Genomic DNA, 17519 nt, shown 5'->3' with positions numbered 1-17519 from the left:
TGAGGGGCCCTTGAGGGGGGTCCCTGCCTGGTTTCTCCATAATCAACAGTTATGTAGGACTTGTAGCCCCAGTAGCCCCAAGTGGGACTAGGATCCTAACATCCAAATGCCTAGCCTTTTTAAGCAATGAGTCACCTCACCAGGTCATTTCTAAAACCCCAGCAGAAAAGCATATCACACGGTAATCAGTGTTTGTCGAATGAATAAACAACTACACTTTCTCTACAAACACAAGAGTTACATAGACTGAACAAAGCTCAGAACTGAAATAGAGAAACCAATTCTTTCTGCGGAACCAAAACCTCAAACTGAAGCTATGTAATGTCTGGAGTACACCAAATGATGGCGCTTTTCTTGCAGTTGTGTTATTTTTAAAGCTCTGCGTGCAAGCTCTATTGTTGTGACACCCTTCCCTAGCCCTCAACCCAAATACTTAATAATCCTATCTATGTGACTCCAGTGGGTAAGTCAGAGATCTGGAGTTAAATCCCAGCCCTTCCACTTATAAGCTGAGTGGTTTAAACTTCAGTTTCCTCTTGTGTAAAATGGGGCAAATAGTAAATTCCTCATTAGGTTGTTGATTTAACAAGAAACCTACATCTCCAAAATTACTGAGAATAAGCACGTGTTAACTCTTAGCTAATTAACAAAGCAACTCTTGGATCTTTTCATTTAGTCTTCCTATTTGGTGGGAATTATCATATCTATAGTCATTTACAGCTAAGGAAAATGAGACCCAAAAAACAGAGGTGAGACACCCATGATCTCACAACTGGTAAATGGCAGGGCCAGCAGTTGAACCCAGGTCAGAAACACTTCCAAGCCTGGAAGATGGGGTCGTAAGTGCAGTAAGTTTAGACCTCCTAGGAGAGTCAAACAAACTTGGTCCTGGGGGCTTCCCTGGTGGCGCAGTGGTTGAGAGTCCGCCTGCCGATGCAGGGGACATGGGTTCGCACCCTGGTCCGGGAAGATCCCACATACCGCGGAGTGGCTGGGCCCGTGAGCCATGGCCGCTGAGCCTGCGCATCCGGAGCCTGTGCAAAAACTTGGTCCTGGCCGAACTCTCCTCCTGCAGCACTTGAGGGGAGGGGCAGTGCAGCTCTGGAGTTCCTGTGCATAGGAACACCACATACTGTACAGTATTTCCTGTTGAATGAAGCCAGCTTTGTAGACATTTTCATCCATTTTAACTTGATGCCAACATTTGCATTTCAGAAGTTTTTTTTTCAATTCTTCCTATGAGGACATTAGCACCTGGAAAAAAAAGTGGAGTCTAGACTAGGACAGGTGTGAAAACAGAAGGTATATAACGTGTTTCGCCTCTCCCAGGAATAGATCTTTTCTCGTCTACTCTTTTACTGGAATGTGTTCAAGGCACTGTTGGGCCCAGAGATCTTAGTCTTTCCATCCCTCACTAGCCTCAGGGACTCTTGGGCGCTTTCCCTAATATGGTTGTTCCCCAGTGACTTATAAGGCTCAGCTCAAATTGCAGTTACAATGTAATTCACTTTCCCAGTTTTAATCACTTAGAGCTTCTATTCAGCATGTGCTGGCTGTGTCCATTCAGTAATGGCTAGATTTTAGCCCATAGTCAAGGGAGCTTGAGGATTCTTTGGGCCAAGGTAGCCTCAATGCAGGTCAAGGTCTAATTTGTTAAGTTTTTGAAATTACTATAAATGGCTCATGATCCCCTAGGAAACAACAGTCTAGGAATCCCTATTTAAAAAGAAAGGAACATAAAATGTGATACATACATAAGTGGAATATTATTCAGCCTTAAAAAGGAAGGAAATTCTGACATATGCTAAAACGTAGATGAATCTTGAGGACATTATGCTAAGTGGAATGAATCAGTCACAAAAGGAAAAAATATTATATGGTTCTACTCATATGAGGTACTTAGAAAGTCAAATTCATAGAGACAGAAAGTAGAATGGTGGTTGCCAGGGGCTGAGGGGAAGGGGGAGGGGGAGTAGAGTTACTATTTACTGGGCTTAGAATTTCAGTTTTGCAAGATGAAAAAGAGATCTGGAGATGGATAGTGGTGACGGCTGCACAAAAATCTGAATGTATTCAATACCACTGACTTGCACAGTTTAAAAACTGCCAACATGGTACTTTTTATGTTATGTGTATTTTACCACAATTTTTAAAAATTGGAAAAAAAGAAAAAGAGAGAAAAAGGAACAGCTTGAACACTAAGACTCTCAGCTATGGTATTAGCATTGTCTCATCAGAGCCAAAAACAGCTACATAATAAATGTTGTACATTTTTATGCCCAACCCCCAATTTTCCTTCTGCTGAATGAAGCATCTTGCTCTGCCACTGAAAACTAGCATTTTCTTATAAACCACTAGCTCAGAAAAGTCAGTGACTTTCAGCAATCAGTCCACTAGAGACCACTGCTAAGCAGAGGAGGCTAACAGCAGCACTGTGCAGTGAAGAGTGCTCCCCTTACAACCAAATGGCTCCAAGTGGCTTCAGCTTCTCCCCCAAAGAAAAACAGACCCCTCCTGCAGAGGAGCAGATTTCTTTTCCAAATTAAATGTGTAACTTTTAACTGTTATTAGTATTGTCAACATGAATATCAGAAAAAAATTCTATTATAGATACTATCATCTTTAATTTCTTGCAAATGAAAATTGAGACTTTTTCCTCTGACTTTCAAAATGAAGATACTTATTTCATGCAATAATCAATTCCCAAGATTAAAGGGAACCAGTTTTTCATCATTTTTCCCCCAATAATTTGCCATCTGTTAGGATTTACAAGAGCACACTCACCCATATATTGCCGTAGGAAATCATTTTTAAAGATACATACTTTCACCACTTAGATTTGGCACTTTGGACCTAAAATTACTTTTCAGCCAGGATTTAAGAAAACACTTATGAAACTGTTGTAGAAGTTTTTTTTAATAGGCTTAGAGAAAGATGTTTTCCAAATTATTGATTTTTTTAAACTAATACACCTCTTCATCATTTTGTGATTCTGCTGGACAACTAGGGCGTTTTAAATGGATCTCAATCTTTAAAAATTGTGGCTTAGAGTCCTAGACTCCTGGAGTGCGCACCTTTGAGCTATTCTTGGTATTTCCTGTGGTCTACCAAAAAGTGAATGCTCATACCCAGAAGGCAGCATAAGCTAAGTGAAACTTCAAACATTTTTATTTTTGGTTGGAATTATATCAACTCAGTTTAGAAATGGTATCTCACACTGATTATTAAGGTCTTTAATTTCCAAAATGAAAACAAAATTTTATATAAGAAATCCAATTTATCAAATGAATTCTTTCAAAAGGGGTTTAGCAACAAGTGACAAATAGATTGAAACCCCTCATCTACACCCACAGAATTAAGAACTGACAGAAAGAAGAGGCAAAAATATTATGTATGGTTTTAGAGACAAAGAATAGAATGAGCAAACATTTCATCCAAGATTTCTGGATGATTTCTATGACGATTCCGCTGGGTACCAGCTGCCTTTGAACACAGATCTGCCTGATGGAGTCATAGGCACACTCCTTGAAAACCACAGAACACCCAAAATAACAATGACCAAGACAGAGATACCTAGAAGAAAACAAGCCAGGGCCACTGACAGTATCGTGCATTTGAATGACTACATGGTCATATAAGAAACTGTCAATCCAACCAAAAAAACAATCTCCACAAAATGCTTTCTGCATATTTACTTGTAAATCTAAAGGTAGAGAGACTAAGGGCCCTAGCAGCCAGGCATAAGCAATGAGACTTGGTTTATGAATTTAAAAGTTTATTAGCCACAGGAAAAAAATGATTCCTTAAAATCAGTTTTCATTAAGTTCCCTGTAAAACAGTAAGCTTACAGAAAATTTCTTTCTCATGAACAGAAAATCACTATGCTTTTGGTCCAAGATATGTTGGGGTTTTTTTCCTTTCTTCTTCAGATGACAGACAGATGGATGTAGCGGAATCTATGAACGAGTGTACTTGCCCCAAATGTGCAACATAAATACAGAAGCGATGAACAGAAGACTCATAACCAATACTGGAACAGGGCCACTGGAAATAAGAAAAGGCAGGCTTAGTTTCAGTAATAATACATTAATATATTTGTAATATTAAAGACTGCCTAGGGGAAAAGGTAGGGGAAAGCACCTAAGATCCATAGAAGAATATTATTTACAACATTTAAAAATATTCCAAAAATTATTATTGTGGATATTTTGAGGGTGACAGCATTGCGGTTATTTAGAAAGGAGGAATCCTTATCTTTTAATGAAACATACTAAAATATATACAAAAAAAGGGTCTAATGTCTTAGAGACACTAGTCTCTTTAATTTCGTGCATTTGATATTCTCCATAATAAAAAGTAATTTAAAAAATTTCCTAAACTCTTTAAGTGCAAATGATCCAATTACCAAACTATTATTTCAAATTAATAAAGACCACCTTCATCATCTAACTACAATAAACTTGGCATAACAAAGATGAATATCCCATTATAAGTTATGAAGCATTTTCAAATATATGATCCCATATGATTAACAAGCTCAAGACACAGGTGAAACAAATATTAATGTTATGAAATGAGAACACAGAGCCTAAGAACACGGAGCCAGAATGGAAAGGAGGGATCTGAACTCAGGTTTTCTGATTCCACACATAGTGCTCATTTTACTGCTTTAAGGTTCCCATATTTAGGGGAGCAAACATTCTAGGCAACATTAATTAAGTTTGATTTATATTTAGTTTACTGTAGAAAGGAAGTAGATTTTACTCATCAGCCCTTCCCTAAATCAAATGCTTTCCAGGTTGAGAATTAGTACTTGGGTTTCTTAAAGTTAGAACTCCTTGATTTTACACAACCTGTCAATGCTGATGTCAGTCAAAGGCCTCGTCTTTTTGACTCCTCTTGCCAACAACAGTTTTGGAGAATTCAAGATGTCACTTCACCTCCCAGGTACACCTGGGGGTGGACACAGGAAAAGACCCCAGGAATCTTTATAATTTGGGCAGTAGAGTAACCCAGCAGAGCAGGCAGTAACAAGAGTCCACTAGTGGACAATAATCAATGCACGGAGATCCAAGTCCTGCTACACTATTTTGTTCTTCCAAAATTTGGACAATTATGGGAGTAAACAAACTTAAAAGTACCTAGGAAGAGATCGTCGTCACGATGCACTGGATCATACTGCCTTACTTTAAAGCGCCGTTAGGTAACATCAGCCATAAAGCATAAAGCTGAGAGTGCAGCGCTGAGAGTCCAAGCGCTGGAGGGAGTCTGGAAACCAACTCTGTCCCTCACAAGCTATGACTGTGGCCCTGTGACTCACCTTCTCCAAACATCATTTGCCTCGTCTGTAAAGTGGGGATAATCACAGCACCTCTCTCATAGGGTTGCTGAGGTATTAAATATATTAACACACACACGGTGTAGGCTTCTAGTAAGCTCTCAGGAAATGCTACTATTATCAACCTGAAAAAAAATTCTAACTCCTAATTAAACCGTTTTCCCTCCAGTTCTCTCTATTCCCATCATTTATTCTAACAGAGCTACATGAAGATGTTCCCTTGCTTTCACTCAAACCATAAACAGATGTCATTCCAGGCCCTAAACTAATTGGCTGCTAGATGGACAAACCAGACCCCGCCCACCCGGCACAAAGGAAGCTGCTGTGTATTACAAATCTCATCAAAGCAAACACCACTGGTGGCAGAGACAGAGTGCTGCCAAAGGGCTCTGTGATTCTGGACAGAAACACAAGGTCTGCTCCCAGGACTTACACTTTGAGCCCCGGTGAATCTTCTGTGTAGAATCGCCACATCCCCCCAGTGCCTGCTGAGGTCGTGCGGCCTGCGCTCCTCGTTCCACAGCTGGCATTTTTCCTGTGAAGAGAAAAAATGTGACAAATGGCCTTTTCTTGGAAACCCTTATCAGAGCATTATAACATATGCTACCGTTACACTGGTAAAGAACCAAAATATTAACTTTTTCTTTGCTAATACCTCCTTGCTTTTGCTGGCTTTTACTCCACTGATCATAACCACTAAGAACTGAGTACCCACCATACACTGATGCACACAATAACCCAGAAAAGTACTTACCATCTCCATTTTACAAATGAGGAAAATGAGGCTCATAAAAGGTTAGGCAAAGTGCCGAAGACCACATAGCAGCAGGCAGCCACGCTCGGCTGTGGACCCAGTTCTGACTTGAGCCCATCCACTTGCTCACACATATGGGCACCTCATTTGGACAGTGCACTTCAGTTTCACTTCACATGTATTTTTGTGAAGTCAAGTAAAAAACTCCTGCTTAAAAATACCCTGAATCCCTATTACCTGATTTTTAAATGACTACTTTAAAATGTTTTTAAATTACTGTATTTTCTACAAAAAAGACAAAAAACATAAGTTGTAATTGTAATCCAAGTCTCAAAACAGAGTATATATTTTATGAAAAATTATTTTGCAATCTGTTTTCATTATTTTGATATACTGACTATAGATCCTGGACAGAGGTAGGATGTGAAAAAAATGCAGGAAACACCCAACCAGAACTTGTCCCTCACAAGGGGATCAAGGCTTGTGAAGTGAGCTGTGTGGTGCAGGCAGCCCTGGCACACAGAAGCAGCGAACAGCACTAATGCCACTGACCAGGAAGCAAGCCAGGGAATCCTTTCCCTCCTCTCCTCGGTCACTAGGAAACCCTCCCCAACAGCTATTCTCCCACACAGCACTCCTCCAATCCCACTTCTCATTTCCCCTCAGTGCAAAACTGGTACCACGTAAAAATAAGTAGTAAGTATGAGACAGGTCAGAAGAAACCTTCAGCTCATTTATCACCAACTCAGAAATTCTAGGGAAGGGGAAAGGAAGAGAGAGAAAGCCCTGTCCCGTCACCACCCCTCGCCATTAACCGAATCCCAACACACCCTCCCTCAAAAATCCCATTCCAGTTATCCGTGGACTGCTGGTTCTGGATTTTTGAAAAAAGACGGGCATACAGGGAGAAACCAAAAGTGAATACCCTGTCCCCACCGTCTCTTCTTGCCTCCCAACTCTGGTTCCTAATCCCCACCTCACCCTACCACAGACTTGATTCCACACTCTGAATGCAAGAAGCACTGGCCTAGAGCTCAGGGAACCTGCCCTGCTGCATGGAGTGGGAGAGTGGAGTCCCAGTTCCAGTGTGGGCTCCAGCAAAAAGAGCTGTGTTCATGCTAGAAATCTAAAAACAATTAGTGCCAAACGATGATTTTGATGTACTGTACTAAAAAGATTACATTTCAGACACATTAATTATGGGCTACATGGTCACCTGGGAACTTCTAACTCCATCTGTATGACTGTTTCTATGGGAAAACTGATTGTAAACTGTACAGGGATTTACAGAGTAATTCATACACTTACAAGAGCTTTCACACACACAGATACACATCATCTAATTGGTGGAGTAGGTACGTGAAATTTTCCTCGTTCATAAAAAGGAACTTGAGCTAGATGATAAACCCAGTGTGGACATAAGAAGTCATCGGCTGAGCCAAGACTAGGACCCAGGTACTTTCTACTATTCCCACACCCACCCAACTCCAGTTCCTGTCTTCAAAATCTCCAGGAGCCCCCAAGGAATCAGTCTGTGCTCTTTGAAGATTTCTTACATCTGCTGGCACACAGACATAGCAGAGGATTCAGGCCACCTAGAAATACCAAAAATGTACTCAAAATACCTCCCATCCCCCCTACCGGGAAGCTAGGTAGAAGTTAACAGAGCCCATTTTAATCTCCTAAATTTCTTTTTGGGGTCTATTTTACCTTCTTTCTGGCCACTGTGTAACTGCTCCCTCCTCCTATACCCTAACGCAATGGTTTTCATAACCAACCTTGAACATACTTTGTTCTAACATGGTGGTCTTCTGGCTGTTCCTCAAAGAAGCCAAGCTCATTCCCACCTCAGAGTCTTTACACTTAACTATTCCTGTCTAGGAAGCCTATTCCTCCCCGGACCATTGCATAATTTGCTCCCTTGTCTCTTTTAGGTCTCTACTCACCTGTCACCTACTCTGAACACCCTATCCTCACCCACTCTCTAGTCTCCACACAACTTTATTTTTCTTCTTGGCCTTACTGCCTGAAATTATCTATTTATTTGCCTTGTTTATGGTCTCTTACATTGGAATATAAGGTTCATGAGGTCAAACCCTGACTAGCTTGTCCACAGATACAGCCTCATGACTGGAACAGTGCCTGGCATGTACCCTCAATAACTATTTGATGACTTCCTTAATACCCCAGCTAGTCCATCACCTTACTATGCCTGATTCCCATTAATCCTGAACACTAGAGACTGTCATACAGAGTGAAGTCAGAAAGAGAAAAACAAATATCGTATATTAATGCATATATGTGAAATCTAGAAAAATGGTGCAGATGAGCCAGTCTGCAAGGCAGAAATAGAGACACAGATGTAGAGAACAAATGTACAGACACCAAGGGGGGAAAGCGTGGGGGGGGTGTGCTGTGATGAATTGGGAGATTGGGATTGACATGTATACACTAATACGTATAAAACAGAAACTAAGAACCTGCTGTATAAAAAGAAATTCAAAAACAAAAAATCCTGAACACTGAAGCATTTTAAGGCTTTACAGTTTACAATGTGTTATTGCTCCTTTTCATCCTAGCAACTTCCGTTTATACTGTGGTAACACAGCAAGGACTCCAACCCTGGCCTGACCTTAAATCCCATAGTTACTTCTCAAGGTTCTACTTCTATTACCTCATTGAACATGGAGACAGAATGCAAATCTGTGGACTACATAATCCACAGCACTATTATTAACTGTTAGCTTCAACTTTTTCTTACAGACTCACAAAGAGGGAATATATTCTTGAACAGTCAATACCTATTACATTACACTCAGGAAGTAACACTTAGAAGAGTGCCAAGATTCTAGATGGGAACTCTGTAGGGTCTCTCAGTACATACAACCATGGTCTGTTGAGTTACACTGGCCCCAGCGGTAGTGAATTCTAAAAGACATCAACACCCCCAACTTGATAAGCTCCATCTGTCCTCAAATGTTTGTTTCTCCATTTCACTTGTGCAGCAGTTATTTCAATTTTATTAAGTAAATACTTGTTTCATTTATTTGATAAACACATGATTTCTCTTTTTTTTAAGAGTTTTCAGATGATCAAATTTCTCTGCCACAGTGTTACCAGTTCTCCTTAACTAGACCCACTCCCCAAGGAACTGTACCGATAGGACAGGTTTTCCATTCCAGCACAAAGAATCTTTGAAATCCAGGGTGGGAACAAGACAGCACCCCAAGCCCAAATAACCTACACCACAGCCTGACACACTTCCCAGCTGGTCCATCCCAGCCTTACCTTGAACATCTTGATGACAGGGAACTCACAATCATTCAGGGTCATCTTAGCATTTCTCACAGTTCTACGGGAATTGTTTTTGCTCTAAGACGAAATCTGTCTCATGTAAGTTCAAATCATCAGTTTTAGATTTACCTACTGTAGCCAACAAGAGAAGTCTCATCCCTCTTCACATCCTTGAGAATAGTTTTTGTTTATCTCTTCAAGGTCTTTTCCTCTCTAGATAAAACCCCCACTGGTTCCTTCAAAAAAATCCCAAGATTACAGGGTGGCTTGATTCCTTCCCTCACTCATCATTTATTGTGTCAGCCTTATGGTAGGATAGAGCTGATGGGCAGTTTTTGTCAACGTCTAATGAAGGAGATAAACATGGAAACATAAATGCTATTAGAAGGGTATGAACAAAATGCTTGGGAGTAAAAGAGAAGACTAGTAGCTGCTGTTGCCTTTGGAGTCAGGGAAGGCCTCAAGAGGAAATAATCCCTGAGCCTAGTCTTGGAGAATATACACAAATGGCCGGAGGGGTGGGGGTGGGGGTGGGGGGTGTCTAGTGAGTTCAGAAAACAGTAATAAGCTCACTGTTGCTGGATCACAGGAGAGAGAGAAGACAAGCGATTAGGCTGGGGGAAAAAAAAAACCCACCATCAAGAGCTTTGGTAACCCTCTCCCCCTCCCCACCGTGTTTAAGTTCAGCAACAAGAAACTAACCAGCAGTGTGCCAGAATCAGAGCAGAAGATGCATTAGAGTGGAAATGATCTGGAGAGGAGGCGAGTTAGGTAGAAAATTCTCTAGATGTGAGAAACTGAGTGTTAAACTGAGGCAGTAGAAATGGAGAAGGAAAAAACAGATGAGAAGTTCTTCATGTACAATATAAACGTACTGGATAAAGACAGCATTAAAAGAATCCAAGATGACGCTGAAGTTCTGGCTTTGAGTGAACGAGTTTACAGCAGTGCTTTATGGACGTAGCGAGATATAATTGGCGGCGGGAGCTGAGGTGAAAGGAAAGACTGAGCTGCGCATTAGACGAGTCATGTTAGACCGAGTGTGTATGGGACTTCCAGATAGAAATGTGAGTGGAGAGCTCAGGTCTAAAGACACCATTTTAATGACATCGGTTTTCTCAATGCTGTCTATGACCTTACTCCAGTTTAACTTTCCTTTTTCAAGAGTGGTACTCAAAGCTGAGCAATGCGAAGAAAATATTGCCTCCCTCTCGAGACGCAAAAGACCAAGAAGTCTTTAACTACCCCTACGGTCACATCACAGGCAGCTAGCTCGTTCTGCCCTTATGAATCTTAACATCCCGGGATCTCCTTCTCAGGACCAACGAATTCTTGGGCCCTGTCCCTCGGAGCCCACAGCCAAGAGGGTCGCAAGATCCTTACCTCTGCCGGACTGTGGATCCCGCCGCCCGGGCGGCCACTGCTTTGCTGGGAGAGCGCCCTGAAGAGCCCACGTTAGTGCCACTGGGGGTCGGACCAGGCTGTAGAGGGAGACAAGGAGAGAGACTGGTAAGCGCCGCCGGCCGGCCCCCAGACCCCAGGCTCTGACGGCCGAGACCGGGACATGCACGGGGGGTTGGGGAAAACAAGGGAGCCGCGGAAGCAGGACAAAGCGTAAGGCAGGAATCTCGGCGCCTGGGAGAAGCCGGGACAAGGAGGGACGGCTGAGGCCACAAACCATGCTGGAGACAGGAGGGTGGCAGGAAGCTGAAGTGGACAGCGGAGAAACGGTGGAGCCCGGCGGCCGGAGGGACTGACTCAGGTCCCGCCCCCAGACCTGCTGGCAGGGTCCTCGCTGACTCCAGGGACGCCTGGGCTGTCCTACGATATGCCTGTAGGAATTTTGCAAGAGGAGACCCTGTGAGCTGCTGTATGGGAATTACAGACCTCATGTATTTTTCCTTTGGATCACAGCGTCCTTCCTAGAGTCCAGTCTCAACCAATGGGAGGATCTAGCCATGATGAGACGAGAAATTTACTCCGGCAGTTACTAGGCACCTACAGATTTGCGCTGACGTGACCTAACCGACGCACGCGCCGCGGGGCGTGGTCGGTCCCCGTCTTGGGCCATCTGGGAAGCTGGAGGAAGGAGCATGCGCGGAAGCCTTTAAGCGTGAGAGGTAAAGGTGCGGCTCTCGGGCTATGGCGGAGGAGCAGGGCCAAGATGAGGACCTGGGTCCTAAACCGTCCGTGTTGTTTCTGCACCCGGACCTGGGTGTGGGCGGCGCCGAGCGGCTGGTTGTAGACGCAGCCCTGGCGCTGCGGGCGCGCGGATGTAGCGTGAAGGTCTGGACTGCGCACTACGACCCCGGCCACTGCTTCGCGGAGAGCAGGGAGCTGCCGGTTCGCTGCGCCGGGGACTGGCTGCCTCGCAGCCTGGGCTGGGGCGGCCGCGGCGCAGCTATCTGCGCCTACGTGCGCATGATCTTCCTGGCTCTGTACGTGCTGTTCCTTGGCGACGAGGAGTTCGACGTGGTAGTGTGCGACCAGGTGAGGTGGCCACGACCGGCCCTCGCCGCCCCTCTTTTTCTCACTACGGAGGGCGCGCCGCATGACCTCTGCTGACCTCTCCCTGTCTGTGGTTCGGAAAGATCGGAACTGATCTGGAGAGATCAAAGTGGGAGTGAGACTGTGGTTCTCAAACTTTAGTGTGGACCCGTTAAAGTGGCAGATTGCTTGGCCCCACTCTCAGGTGTTTACATCCTGGGCCCCTGAGGTGGGGCCCCGAAATCTGCATCTTCACTGGATCATCGGGAGATTCTGAAGCATGTGGGCCTTGGTGCTCTCTCTAAGAAACGCAAGCATTAGAAGTCAGCCTTCAGTCATGTTTTGTATGTCTTCCCTGTTTTGCATTATTTCTCTTAACACTAGTTCCAAGCCACATGCATCCCACTGTAGCATTTGCTGTCAGGCCACTCCGCTCCTCAGCAGTGTCATGTATTTAATAAAACCCTAAGCTAAACATGTCATGTCTCTATTAAAACTTTAACATGGCTCCCCATTAGTCTTTGGAGAAAAGTCCAGGCTCTTTACCTTGGTAGATAATGTCCACCTGGATCTGGGCTCTAGCTATTCTAGACTCTTTCTGTGTTTTGTTTTTTTATCCCCAAAAATATTTATTTTAAAAAGTAACACCTACTCAGGACTAAAAATTCAAATAATAAGAAAGACTAGAATGTAAAAGCCCCATTCCAGTTCCACTCCCTAAAAATAGCCACTGTTAACAGTTTCTTCTGTATGCTTTCAGAAATGGTCTGTGGCTATACCAGCATATGATGTCTGTTCATAGACATATTTTATTTGTAATAATTAGGATTATGGCACACCTACTATTGGACAACTTGCTCTTTTTCACCAAAAATTTTTACTTGAGACATCCTTACATATCAATATTAGAGATTCACTTCATTCTTCATAGTGGCTGGAAAATTTGCTTTTGTTTGACTGTACCATCATTTATACATTCTTCTGCTAAAGGACAGTATCAGTGTGACCAGTTTTTTGTGAATAGATCAGTGTTGTAATGAACATCTTTATGCCTTTTTTTTGTACTTCTGCAAGCATAGCCTTTGAAATTCATAATAATAAAATTGGTAGGTCAAAATTGGAAGGTCAAAGAGTTGTACATCTTAAATGTCAATAGCTTTTGCCAAATTTGTCTTCTGTCATTCTACTGTTCTGTCATTCTACTCTCCCACAGTGATAGAGCCTGTTACTCCATGCTTTTGTTCACATTGGATGTTATCAGCATTTTAATCTTTGCCAAACTAATAGGTGGAAATGGCATCACGTTTGTATTTGTATTTCTTTAATTATTACTTCTGAGTTGCTTTTGATCATCCTTGCTTGTGTACAAGCTATTTCTTTTTGAGAAACGTGGACATTTACCAAATATCCTGCATGTGTAAAATTAGTAAGCATGAGGCAGCTGAGACTGTAGTGGATAGAGAAAAAACCGAGCTTGGAAGTGGGAGACCTGGATTCAAGTTCCATATCAGCTATTTTCTAAGTAGCTTTGGATAAATCCCTCAATATCCCTAAAGCTCACCTTTTTCAGGTGTTAAGTGAGCCGGAGATTGACTTGTAAAGATTACCCAACAGGAAAGTCTCTAGTAATGATTATGGTTAACATTTCAATAAATACTGAGCACATAGTGTGTGCTAAATTCTTACACGTTTTACATGCACCAGTGCATTTAAAAATGACAAAAACTATATGGGTTTTTTTTTTAAACTGAAATTGTCACCAATTTACAGAAGAAGAAACTGAGGCCCAGAGAGAGAGGTATATTACTTGGTCATGGTCACACAGCTAGCTAGTAGAGCTGAAATTCAAACCCTGTCAATCTTGATTCCAGAGCCTACACTCTAAACTACTATAGTTCATTCATTCACTTCCTTAGGACGAGGAAGATACTGGAGTGGCTCTGTCCAGTGAGGTAGCCACTAGCCATAGGTGGCTATTGAGCACTTGAAATGTGGCTAGTCTGAACTGAGATGTGCAGTAAGTGTAAAATACACATCTGATTTTAAAGATTTAATGTGAAAAAGAAAAAAAGAATAGAAGATCTCATCAACTTTTTAAGTATTAATTACATTTTGAAGTGATAGTATCTTAGATAAAATACATTAAAATTAATTTAACCTTTAAGAAGTTGTTAGTGTAGTGACTAGATTTTTATTTCCATTGGACAGTGCTGTTCTAGAGGAAACCACTGGACTTGCAGCTTTAAATATTTAGCACATATCCAGAAACTGCCTGCCAGCTTTCTGTATACCAGGCGTTGTACCAGGTGAGAGTCTGGGGGCACACAACGCAGAACCAGACATTGCCCATGAAGGGCCCACAGACTGGCAGGCAGGGTAGGTATCTGTTTCTTTGATTTGGTTGAAGTTTAGTTGACCAGTCACTTCATCTGCTGTTGATTTTTGCTTTGGCTAGGTGTCTGCCTGTATCCCAGTGTTCAAGCTGGCCAGACGGCGTAAGAAAATCCTGTTTTACTGTCACTTCCCAGACCTGCTTCTCACCAGGAGAGATTCTTTTATTAAGCGCCTATACAGGGCCCCAATTGACTGGGTAGAGGAATACACCACAGGCATGGCAGACTGCATCTTGGTCAACAGCCAGTTCACAGCTGCCATTTTTAAGGAAACGTTCAAGTCCCTGTCTCACATAGACCCCGATGTCCTCTACCCATCTCTGAATATCACCAGCTTTGATTCAGCTGTTCTTGAAAAGCTTGATGACATAGTCCCCAAGGGGAAAAAATTCATACTCCTCTCCATCAACAGATATGAAAGGAAGAAAAATCTGACTTTGGCACTAGAAGCCCTAGTAAAGCTGCGTGGAAGATTGTCATCCCAAGATTGGGACAAAGTTCATCTGATCATTGCAGGTGGTTATGATGAGAGAGTCCTGGAGAATGTACAACACTACCAGGAATTGAAGAAAATGGTCCAGCAGTCTGACCTAGGCCAGTACGTGACTTTCCTTCGGTCTTGCTCGGACAAACAGAAAATCTCACTCCTCCACGGCTGCATGTGTGTGCTTTACACACCAAGCAATGAGCACTTTGGCATCGTTCCCTTGGAGGCCATGTACATGCAGTGCCCAGTCATTGCTGTTAATTCAGGCGGGCCCTTGGAATCCATTGTCCACAGCGTCACAGGGTTTCTGTGTGAGCCTGACCCAGTTGACTTCTCAGAAGCAATAGAAAGGTTCATCCATGAACCTTCCTTAAAGGCCACAATGGGACTGGCCGGAAGAGCCAGGGTGAAAGAGAAGTTTTCCCCTGAAGCATTTACAGAACAGCTTTACCAATATGTCACCAAGCTGCTGGTATAGTCAGATTTTTTTCAGGTGTTTATGCTGTATTCCTTAACATCACATTTGTAGATTGTTGACCCAGTTTTGAAACCAAAGAAAAAAAGCCTAGTATCTAAGGCAGAAGAGATTTTTTTTTTTAACATACTTGAATCTTAAATCTGAATCACCTTCCTGTACCCCCATATCTCCCAGTCCGCTTTTTTAGAAAAAAATAGTATCTTTTAGGCTGTAATAATTCTGAGTCTTACCAATGTTGATTAAGATATAAATATGGTACAATTTCACATTCAGCAGAATATTTTAATTATATGTTCTCTAGATTGTTGCTGTACGAATAAATTTTGAGTTGTTTTGTGCCTTATTTGGTTTTAACACTTTAAGTGTATCATCATCAAAGTTGATTAATTTGGCTTCATAGTGTAATGAGAAGACACTTACTGTAGTTTCCAGAATCAGTCCACCTCAGTGTTCAGTGACCTCTGTTAGCAAATTTTTGTTAGTCATACCTTTGCCTGGATCCATAGCAAGAATGCTTTGTATTTTTTTTTTAACAAAGATGATTTGTTGTGTTTTTGCATACAGACATGACAATAAATGATGTTTATCATAGGAAGAGACAAAATACTAGATTTTGGCCTCTGTGATCTATGGTGGTGGTGTTAGGACTGTAGACAGCCCAGCCTGAATCAGAAACTAGAGTTAACTGGATATTGGAATGAATGGCTGTTGTCACGTGTGCAGCGTGCATCTTGTTTAGGGTTTGTTTTCTAGTGTTGTCTGAGTCATCAGCTTCATTAATATTTGTGTTTTATTAAGTAAGCGCCTGCTAAGTGTAAGACACAAGTGCTTTTTTTTTTTTTTTTGCAGTACGCGGGCCCCTCACTGCCGTGGCCTCTCCCGCCCCGGAGCACAGGCCCCGCACGCGCAGGCTCAGCGGCCATGGCTCACGGGCCCAGCCGCTCCGCGGCACGCGGGATCTTCCCGAGCCGGGGCATGAACCCATGCCCCCTGCGTCAGCAGGCGGACTCCCAACCACTGTGCCACCAGGGAAGCCTGACACAAGTGCTTTTTATCCTTCAAGGCCTGCCTCATGCCACTGCTGTGAAGCTTTCCTTGACCCTCTACCCAGCTCCCGAACTGGAAGTGACCTTCCCCTTCCACTTTCTCTGACCTTCTGGTGGCACTGACCAGTCTTAGAGTTCATTATTTACCTATTGGTCTAAGCACAAATAAACATAAAGCACTTTCTCACATATCCTTAAAGCTAAATTCATTTTTAGAAATAGCAAAGATCACTAGCCAAAGGTTCCACATTAATCAACTCTAAGAGCACAGACTTGAGAGTCTAACAGCTTGTGTGACTTTGGGCAAATTGCTTAATCTCTGGGCCTCAGCTTCTTCATCTGTAAAGTGGAGTAACTGCTCTTGTACTTTCCTCATAGGGTGGTTGTGATGGATTACCATAATATATGTAAAGTACTTAAAATAGTAGTTGGCATATAGTATGGGCTGTATAAATACTAGCTATTTTGCAATTTAGGGTTATCAAAAATTAACTGTCAATGTTCCGTGCGGTTTCGCGCTGCACTACTATGTTGTTCTTTGGGGTTCTTTAGGGCATGAAGTTTCAGGTTGTGATTTATCACATCAGTCTATACCACAGGAGTATTTTATTTTATTTTATTAATGTTTAAATCACTACCAAATTTAATGTTGTCAGACTTAGTATTCATTAACATTTCATTACATTTAGAAAGATTGGATTCTCGCAGGAGCATTTTAATGAAATGAAATGACTGTACCAGTAAGGAGTTCACTAAAATGAGAGTGTCAGGTTTATTGAGTCTTTTATGGAATGAAAAGTTCAGTTGAGTTCTCTTTCCTTTGGCGTCGTGAAAGCTTGCCATCCATTAAAGTAGCTCATCCCATCTTTTGTGGCTTGGTGCATGTATTTCTCAGGGAACTGCAGCCTTTCCAGAAAGTCCTGATGGCTCTGACCACTGGGTTTAGGACAGACAGACTCAGTCATGTGCTGAGCCATAACTGATGCTTACCCATTCCAAGCACTAAAACTTTTGCCTGTTTGACCATTTTTATGCAGATCCCTCCAAAATGGGCTACCTGGGTTCATGGGCCTTAAGTTTAACTTCCCTTCATTGTCTGAGGTCCCAGCAGGTGACAGTGAGACCACAGATCTGGAAAGGATGCAAAGCCCTGCCTGAGCTTCCAGCCTCTGGTGCATCTTGGACCTAGGATGGAGCTTTGCCCATAGGAGGTATTCACAGCTTGCAGAACTAAGGTGAAGT

At 42.6% G+C, this 17519-nt stretch overlaps 2 protein-coding genes across 2 annotated transcripts; one reads left to right on the top strand and one right to left on the bottom strand.

The window, feature by feature from the left end:
• Nucleotides 1-3758: 3758 nt before the first annotated feature.
• Nucleotides 3759-11481, bottom strand: SEC61B (SEC61 translocon subunit beta). The gene is made up of 5 exons (XM_022600275.3): nucleotides 11417-11481; nucleotides 11065-11218; nucleotides 10770-10867; nucleotides 5772-5873; nucleotides 3759-4044 (listed from the first exon to the last, which is right to left on the bottom strand). The coding sequence occupies exons 1-5, from the start codon at nucleotides 11479-11481 to the stop codon at nucleotides 3957-3959; spliced, it is 507 nt and encodes a 168-aa protein (XP_022455983.2). The 3' UTR covers nucleotides 3759-3956.
• ALG2 (ALG2 alpha-1,3/1,6-mannosyltransferase) lies at nucleotides 11326-17141 on the top strand. The gene is made up of 2 exons (XM_022600274.2): nucleotides 11326-11876; nucleotides 14329-17141. Exons 1-2 carry the CDS (start codon nucleotides 11529-11531, stop codon nucleotides 15229-15231), a joined length of 1251 nt encoding a protein of 416 aa, XP_022455982.1. The 5' UTR covers nucleotides 11326-11528; the 3' UTR covers nucleotides 15232-17141.
• Nucleotides 17142-17519: the final 378 nt, after the last annotated feature.

This window comes from Delphinapterus leucas, chromosome 6 (genome assembly GCF_059928025.1).
Source record: "Delphinapterus leucas isolate spDelLeu-1000000601 "Yukka" chromosome 6, BTC_Dleu_Yukka2, whole genome shotgun sequence".
Classification (NCBI taxonomy): Eukaryota; Metazoa; Chordata; class Mammalia; order Artiodactyla; family Monodontidae; genus Delphinapterus; species Delphinapterus leucas.
This window is presented reverse-complemented; position numbering and strand designations above follow the sequence as displayed.